General features: G+C 44.7%; 1 protein-coding gene across 5 annotated transcripts in view; it reads right to left on the minus strand.

Annotated features, from left to right (window-relative positions):
- Positions 1–8304, minus strand: part of ulk4 (unc-51 like kinase 4) — a 425974-nt gene extending 417670 nt beyond the window's left edge. For 3 of the 5 annotated variants that reach the window (XM_041184964.1, XM_041184966.1, XM_041184965.1), the window contains exons 1-2: positions 7150–8303; positions 4615–4772 (exon numbers count right to left, since the gene is read on the minus strand). In XM_041184964.1, coding sequence (XP_041040898.1) covers positions 4615–4752 — 138 coding nt within the window. In that variant the 5' untranslated portion in view covers positions 4753–4772; positions 7150–8303. Of the gene's footprint in view, positions 1–4614; positions 4773–7149 lie in introns of all 5 variants that reach the window. The other 2 variants (XM_041184967.1, XM_041184968.1) reach the window with 1 other exon arrangement.
- Positions 8305–9495: the final 1191 nt, after the last annotated feature.

Consider the following 9495-nt stretch of genomic DNA (forward strand, 5'->3'; position numbering starts at 1 on the left):
AATGGAATATCGATTTGCAAGCAGGACCCCAGGGGACTCCTGAACTACCTGCCTGTTTCTGTTGGACTGCCTGGTGGTCACCCATTCCCTTCCTTCCTCAAGTCCCTTCAGTTGCGCTGTGACCACCTCTCTAAACGTGCTATCCACGATGCTCTCAGACTCGAGGATGCTCCACAGTGTCCCCAGCCACCGTTCCAGATCTGAAACCCAAGCTTCTAGGAGCTGTAGCTGGACACACTTCCTGCAAACATGTTGGTCCCGGGCACTGGAAATGTTCCCGGCTTCCCATATGGAGCACACCACAGCTTTGAGCTCTCCTGCCATGGCTTATCCCTTTAAATTAAACCTTTTAAATCAATTACTCTAGGGCCCTTCTTTCCTGATCCTCATTACTACAGAATAGACAAACTATATAAACCACAAAAAGACCTTAAACTATAAGCGATAAAAGTAGTAAATACATACCCGACCTCACCCACTACTTACCAGCCATTCCTCTCCCTTGTAGCCTCTACTGCTGCAGCAGGGCAAGACCACTTGTTGAAGATTTAAGAAGTTGGATAGCAAGGAAAAAATGCAAAGAGCACCCCTTCCCCTCTGCACCTAATTCCCACTGTGCACCAAATTGCCAATACCCACACTCACTCTGGCTGTGTCTCACTCAGGATGAGGTCTCTTCCCTGCTCGTGTGCAAGCATTGGGAGAAGAAACCTCAAAAAGGTACTTTTCAAAGCAATATCAATAGAAAAAGAGGCAGAAAAAGGTAAAAGAAGAGGGAGCAAGAGAGGTTGCTTGGAGGTTAGATAGAGTTTTCTTTTTATACAGTATCCTGTTCAGGATGTCATGCGCAGTACAGACATGAACATATTACAAATTTTAAAACTATATGTTTTTGAATGGGCACCAAGCTTAAGATGGCCACAGTATACCATGTGCATTCTTTGGCATTTGAACTGTTAAACAGTAGAATCTGCAGCCAATGCCTGATTAAATATAGACCTGAATGAAGACATCTCACAGCCTCTTGTCAGATTCACACATTTCATTGGTTAAGAATGAACCAAAATCTACAGATAATGGGGTTTGCAAACAACTCATCTCCATGTTTCACCAGGGACAATGGAGACATCCAAACTCCATGGGTGGCACATGAATATGAAATGGATCCCATCAACCTTTCATTGTATTGTGATGGCTCCTCATCCAAACACAGAGAGATTGGATGTCTGAAAACTCTCAAAGTGTGAAAGGCTACAAAACAAGATGTGTATCAGCTGAACCCACTACCTTTTTTTGGAAGAAGGACTTTGGACTGGCCACAAGTCACATAGTTAAGACAGCCATGTTTGCTACCTGTTCTTTTTAAAACTAACAGCAGAAGCTTTTCTCATCAGAAATACCATGACAGATACCATTCGAAACACCATCTGAAAAGCCATCAAACCAACTGCAAGACAACCACACAGCCAATGTAAAACAACTATACCCTGAAAGTAGGAAGATTCTTCCCCACACTGTTTCATCTTCAAGTTCAACTGAGAGACAACCACCTGGCAATTCAACTACAAGAGACATTGCAGCTTACTGAAAATCCTCTGCTTTAAAAGACCTCCACTCCAGCCAAAGCATTAACTCATCTCAGAAATTACAGGCCTGCTATGAAAGAGACTGAAACAATTGCTACTTGTAATCGTATTGCTTTTTTTTCTTACCTGCATCTAACCTTTATGTGTGATAATAAATAATCTTCTTTATTTTTAAATTCGTAAAAGCATGCTGCTGAAAATTGTTTAAATTGCGACGAACCAATCTGAGGGGAAGGAACTATACACTAGCTTCACACCTAAAAACACTTTGAATCATGGACAATAAGAAAACACAAACTCCGTGATGAGGAACGCAAGGAAGTTACTATGAGGACAGCAGGTCCAACAATAATATATTTGCTCTGGGCACAATTTCTTCAAGGTAATTTTACAACAATAACTGCCATTTACATAATGCCTTCAATATAGTAAAATGTCCCAAGGCACTTTACAAGTGTGTAAACAGACAAAATTTGACACTGAGCCACATAATGAGATATTAGCATAAGTGACCATAAGATTGGTCAAAGATATTGGATTTAAAAGCATCTTAAAGGAGAAGAGGTAAAAAGGCAGAGTGATTTAGGGAGTGAAGTTTTGAGTATATGGCCAAGACACCTGATGGCTCGAGCAACATTGGAACAGTGAAGTAAATTGGGGATGCACAAAAGGCGACAACTGGAGGAATACATATATCTCGGAGAGTTGTGGAGGTAGAGGTTACAGAAAAGGGTACAGCTTTGAACATAAGGATGAAAATTTTAATTTGAAGTGCTGCTTGTTGCAAACTAATGCAATGTAATGACAGGTGAACTGAACTTGGTGCGAGTCAGGATAAGGGCAACAGAGCTTTAGATAAGTTCAGCCTACAGAAGATGGAAGATGGAAGGCTGGCCAGGAAAGCAGTGAAGAACTCAAGTCTGGAGGTGACCAAAGCATGGAAGTTTTAGAAACAGATATGTGGGTGTTCCATCTCAGTGTACAAATCATTGTGATTTTTTCAAATAAGTATTCAGAGAGTTTTATGAAGGACGAATCACAGAGTAGAAGGTACCAGGTTCAATTTCTGGTTTATGTTGGGTTAGTGGATTTCATTCAGGGCAGTAGTTGGCATGTTAAAATTGGCCTAAGCACTCTTGGCTGGAAAGGGAGAAAAACATCAGCCACGATTTACCCCTCCTGAACACTGGGAAATTTTAGTTGAAGACAGGACAGGACTCAGCTCTGTCACTATCCACAGTTAAATCACAGCCTGTTGGTTGCACTCTCTTCTGAGTCAGAAGTCAAGTCCCCACTCCAGAACACGCTAGAGCATAAGCTAAGTTGACAGATCAGCGCAGTACTGAAGAAGTGCTGCAATGTCAGAGGTACCAACCCTTGGAGGAGACTTTAAACTGAAGTGTCCTCTCGGTGGCACTATCTCAAAGAACAATGGAGTTCTCCCCAGTGTCCTGGTCAGTCAACATTTATCTCTTAACCAACACCTCAAAACAGACTGGTCATTATTTGGTCATTAATTAATTGCTGTTTATGGGACCATACTGTGCCCAAATTGGCTGTTGCATTTCCTACATTACGAGAGTGACTCCACTTTAAATGTTAAAAAACAAAAAAACTGCGGATGCTGGAAATCCAAAACAAAAACAGAATTACCTGGAAAAACTCAGCAGGTCTGGCAGCATCGGCCGAGAAGAAAAGAGTTGACGTTTCGAGTCCTCATGACCCTTCGACAGAACTCCGCCGATGCTGCCAGACCTGCTGAGTTTTTCCAGGTAATTCTGTTTTTGTTTTCCACTTTAAAAGTAATTTATTAGCTGTAAAGCACTTAGGATGTCCTGGGGCTGTGAAAGGAGCAATATAAATACAAGCTTTTCTTTAACTGGCTTTCACCTGACAATGACTACTGTTTTAGTTTGTACACAAGTTGAGGCCCACTCAATTGGCACCTTTGCAATAATAACCCAACAAAAAGTTTGAAAATGACTGAAGCCAGAGAGGAAAAGGCAAATTACAATTACATACTTTGCATTTGTTATCACAACTTTATGTTAAATCAATAAATGAACAAGGAGAAAAACAGTCAAAGAGTTACAGTGTTCATTTTTCATCAAACTATGCTATTCTCACTCTCCTCCCTCCATCACGTCTCCCAAGTTTTGTCATTTAATTACTGCATTTAAAAACTATTAGTGAGGAACAAACCCCATCATCTCCCAACATTCTACCTCTACCTAAAAACAGTCCAGGGATGCTAAGGCAAATTACATCACCTCACATTTGCCTCAGTGGAGATCAGCTAACTTAGTACTCAAACTCAAGTCTGTACAGCATTGTACTCCAATATATCCTTCTTCCCCAGCTCTCTGCCCAAAGGCAGGTCTGACCCACAGTACCACAATCTTCACCATGTGTAGGGCAAAGAAGCAGGTCCCAAATTTATCCCAGCTGGAACAGTGATCCAACCCTGTGTCGTTGGCACCATTCTGATTCACATCAGCTGTTCAGGCAATTGAACCAATCAGCACCCCCAAGAATCAGAGTTGCTGTGGCAACCTACAGTTTTACATACACGTTCTAGCCCGGAGCTATGAATAGTGATGGGAGAGACTCCAATTTCTTTCCATCACATAGCTGACCAGGAAGTTCTCCCGCTCTTACCACCTGCTGTTGGCGGATGTTGGAAGACTTACAAGTTGATCCTCAACCTGTTTGGCTGCATTATGAATGCAACTTCCTCAGCCATCAAGACCTGGAATGGGACTTAAACTGGGAACTTCTGGCTCAGGGGCAGGGACACTACCCTCTGTGCCACAAGGCCTCCACTCCAGTACGTAAGCACATTTACCTACACCAGCCTGAAGCAACACAGTCATGATTGGCTCAGATAAACTCAAAGATGGCCAAGGGGCAAATGCAGCTCTAAACACAGAAAAAAACCCACATGGTGGGTCCACAATGCTCTATGCCACTATGTTCCCTGAGTTCTCCGATAATTCAAATTCCACGACTATTATCAAGTAATACTCACCCTATTGGTGATCTCTGGCCTTTTTGATTTGTCAATACACAAAATAGCTACAAAATTGATAGTTCCCTTTCTTCTGCCTTTATAAACCGTAGATTTATTTCCTTTTCCAATTTCCTCATAAAGGACAAAGTTTTCCATTTTTGTTGTATGAATATCAACTGAAATAGAAATAGAGAAATAATTATGCACACACCCGCACAATAATACTTGTAATCAATATCTTGTCATTTTAGATTTCAAAAACAGTGATCTAAGCATAGAACTAAAGGTACAACAGAATGGTGGCATAATGATATGTTACTGGGCTAGAAGTTAAAAAAACATGAGTTCCAATCCCACCACAGCAGCTGGGGAGTTTACATTCAGTTAATAAAGGAAATCAGGGATTAAAAAGCTAATTTCAGCAATGGTGCTTATGCAACTACCAGAATAAAACCCATCTGGTTCACTAATGTCCTTTAAAGAAAGAAATGTGCTGTCTTTATCCAATGTGGAAACAAAAGGTGGGGGCTTGTAGGTGATAGGGAAGAGCAAGGCCTCAAACAAATTCAGTAGGAGGTAGTGGTGCAGTGTTAAGTCACTGAACCAGTAATCCAGAGACCCAAGCTAATGCTTTAGGGTACAAATCCCACCACAGCAGTTGGTGGAATTTGAATTCAATTAATAAATCTGAAATATAAAGCTAGCCCCAGCAATAGTGACCATAAACCATTGTTGATTGTTGTAAAGGCTTAGGTCTGGCCTATATTTGACTCCATAGTCTGCACTTCTTTTCTGAAAGATCACTCCACCTAACTGAAAACCAAAAAACATGAGTTCAAATCCCACCACAGCAGCTGGGGAATTTACATTCAGTTAATAAAGGGGCAAATGCAATTTTGTAACTGAACTGACCCCATAGTTCAATGAGGGATGGGCAACAAATGCTGGCTTTGCCAGCAACACTCATATCCCATGAAAGAATAAAGAAAAAAAAATGTAAACACAAGGGTGAAAATTTTAAATTCGATGCAAAGAGGAACAAGTCAGTCTGGTTCCCTGAGGATAAGAGGTTATACACGAGCAAGACTTAATGCAGGATAGGATAAAAGTAGCAGAGTTTTGGATATCATTTAGTTGACACTCCAGTGTGGTACTGAGGGAGTGCTGCACTGTCAGGGATGCCACCTTTTCAATGAGACCTTAAACTGAGGTCCCAATTGCTCTACCAGGCGGACACAAAAGATATCATGGCACTTTTCCAAGAAGAACAGAGGAGTCCTTGCCAATATTTATCCCTCAATCGTCAGGTTATCTGGTTATTATCACATGGCTGTTTGTGGGACCTTGTTGTGCAAATGTTGATTGTCATACTTCCCACATTGCAGCAGTAACTGTTTCAAAAAGTACTTCATTGGCTGTAAGAATTTTTGGTATATCCTAAGGCTGTGAAAAGTGCTACATAAGTGCAAATGTCTGTTTTTATATAGGCGATCTGCCAAGGATCATGTGAGTCCAGGGGTGACAAAGATAGATTTGGAAGCATCAGCAGCATATGGGTGGTGGTTGGCTTGGAGGCAGGCAATGTTGAGGGAGAAGTAGGGAATCTTTCTGATGGAGAGGTGACAAGTTTGGAAGCTCACTGAGGTTTGAACAGAATGCTGCAATTGTGAATGTTTTGGTTCAGCCTGCGACAGTGGTGATGGTGTAGAGCATTTCCCAGAAGGTGAAGTTGATGATTTTGGTCTTTCAAATGTTTAATTGCCAGAAATTTCAGCTAGGCGCATACAGCATTCAGTGTTAGACAGGCGGTCTGGCAACACGGAGGCAGAGGAGGGTTTGCAAGAGGTGATAGTAATTCCAGCAATAAAGAACTGTAGCTATGAGGATATATTGGAACTCCTTTCCTTGAAGAAAAGAAGGCTGAAAGGAGACTTGATAGAGGTATTGAAGATCCTGAGAGGTATGGACAGGGTATATAGTGAGAAACCGTTCCCACTCAAGAGAACATCAAGAACTAGAGGGCACAGATTCAAAATAATTGGCAAAAGGAGTAACTGTGATGTGAGGAAAAAGTTTTTCACCCAGAGGGTGGTTGGACTCCAGAACAAACTTCCTGAAAGTGTGGTGGAGGCAGGTTCAATCAGGGTATTCAAAAGGGAATTGGATTGCTATCCAAAAAGAGAGAATGTGCAATGTTATTGGGATAAGGCAAAGGAGTGGGACTAGATGCAATAGTCTTTCAGAGAGCCAGTGGTGACTCAATGGGCCAAATGGCCTCCTTCTGCACTGTAAAGATACTGTGATATCGAGAGCTGGGATTCATTAGCTTATATGATAAATCCTTAGGGGACTCCAAGTTAGCAATGCTGGAGTGTGAAGCAAAACCTTTGTGGAAGATTCTCTGGCTATGAATGGATAGGTGGGAGTGGAACTCAAATGCACGTACACTAACTAGCAATGTGCTCAGAGACACGGACACAAACACACACCAAATGATCAACACTAAGAAATGTCCCAAGTGATACACACCAGCTACCTAAAGATGTTCTGTACCTGGAAATGCGACTTGAGGTTGGGTGCCAGCTGACCACAGCTGCCCAGCCAACAACAGCTACCCACCCCGACACCCTGCAGGCACAGCCTCCCTCTTACCAGAACCCTGCAGACCACAGCCTGCTCTCCAGACCCCCACTGACCACAGCCTCCTCTCTGGACTCCTGATGACCACAGCCTCTCCAGGACTCCTACTGACCACAGCCCCTCCTCCAGACCTCTGCTGATCACAGCCTCCTCTCCGGAACCCCTTCTGACCACTGCCTCCTCTCCGGAACCCCTGCTGACCACTGCCTCCTCTCCGGAACCCCTGCTGACCACTGCCTCCTCTCCGGAACCCCTGCTGACCACAGCCTCCTCTTCGGAACCCCTGCTGACCACAGCCTCCTCTCCGGAACCCCTGCTGACCACTGCCTCCTCTCCGGAACCCCTGCTGACCACTGCCTCCTCTCCGGAACCCCTGCTGACCACAGCCTCCTCTCCGGAACCCCTGCTGACCACTGCCTCCTCTCCGGAACCCCTGCTGACCACAGCCTCCTCGCCGGAACCACTTCTGACCACTGCCTCCTCTCCGGAACCCCTGCTGACCACTGCCTCCTCTCCGGAACCCCTGCTGACCACTGCCTCCTCTCCGGAACCACTTCTGACCACTGCCTCCTCTCCGGACCGCTGCTGACCACAGCCTCCTCTCCGGAACCACTTCTGACCACTGCCTCCTCTCCGGACCGCTGCTGACCACAGCCTCCTCGCCGGAACCACTTCTGACCACTGCCTCCTCTCCGGACCGCTGCTGACCACAGCCTCCTCTCCGGAACCCCTTCTGACCACTGCCTCCTCTCCGGACCGCTGCTGACCACAGCCTCCTCTCCGGAACCCCTTCTGACCACTGCCTCCTCTCCGGACCGCTGCTGACCACAGTCTCCTCTCGGACCCCGCTGACCACTGCCTCCTCTCCGGACCGCTGCTGACCACAGTCTCCTCTCCAGTACCCCGCTGACCACTGCCTCCTCTCCGGACCGCTGCTGACCACAGTCTCCTCTCCAGTACCCCGCTGACCACTGCCTCCTCTCCGGACCGCTGCTGACCACAGTCTCCTCTCCAGTACCCCGCTGACCACTGCCTCCTCTCCGGACCGCTGCTGACCACAGTCTCCTCTCCAGTACCCCGCTGACCACTACCCCCCACCAACCACTGGCTCCTCTCTGATCTTCCCGCTGACCACCGCCTCCTCTCTGATCCTCCCGCTGACCACCGCCTCCTCTCTGATCCTCCCGCTGACCACCGCCTCCTCTCCGGCCGTTGCTGCCAGGCAGACTCCGCCTCCCAACCGCCGGAAGAGCGGCCGGACTGAACCACTATTTCCGGAGAGTAGGGGGGGTATTAATCCTCCACAAACAGCTCAATGCTGCAATAAACGCGCCGCCCTCGTCTGTGATCCCGACAACAATTTATATATCATTTACTTTAATACCGTGTTTGTTTCAGATGTGTCCTCTGTAGAAATGGGATTATTTGTCTTTTCCGGGGTGGTTTCCCCCCCCTCCCCCAAAGTCGAGGAGTGGCTCCGTTCCTTGGTTACCGCTCCTGGTAACCGAGCCCGGATTGACAGGAGCTGCCTGTCAATCAAAGCCCAGAGAGCAACGACAGAGGGGCGGCTGGCAGTGCAAGCACTGGCTGCATTACAGATAAAAGGCATAATATTATCATTTCCAAAGTCTTTTTTTAATTAAAAGCTAGAATACATTGTTTCGTCCTCTTTTAAAAAAGGCCAATTATGATTAGCTAATGCTTCAACTTAAGGATGAATCAACCTAATTGATTAACTGAGAGTTGCAGGCGCAGGAAAGGATATTATGATTTGATTAGTTTTCCTTTTGTTTTAATTATAATTTGGAGTTTATTGTTTGTGCCCCTTTAACAAGGGGACACTTTTCTTTGCTGTGGGTGGCAATGTCATTCTAATTATCAATTTAAAGGGGAAGAAAGAAAACAGGAGTAAGTTTCCTTCCGCTTATTTATGATTTGGGTTTATTGTTTTGTGCTCGATTGTTAATTTGTTTGCTGATTGATCCTTAGTTTAAAAGGAGAAAAACCTTTGCATCTTTTAATTGAATCCATAAGGAGGAGGCACTGAGCTGCCCCACAGTGTTATCAAACAAAAAGATTTAAATGTTTCCTCTTTTTAAAAGAGGGACATATCTAATAATATTCAAATTATACAGAAGAAAACTTATTCAATTAAATAATATTGTTTCCAATTTTGACTGTGCACTCCCATCCCTGCGGTATCCATCAGTCCCGAAAGGTACCTTTGTTCGTAGCATTTGTTTATTGCACAATACAAAA

This window comes from Carcharodon carcharias, chromosome 3 (genome assembly GCF_017639515.1).
Source record: "Carcharodon carcharias isolate sCarCar2 chromosome 3, sCarCar2.pri, whole genome shotgun sequence".
Classification (NCBI taxonomy): domain Eukaryota; kingdom Metazoa; phylum Chordata; class Chondrichthyes; order Lamniformes; family Lamnidae; genus Carcharodon; species Carcharodon carcharias.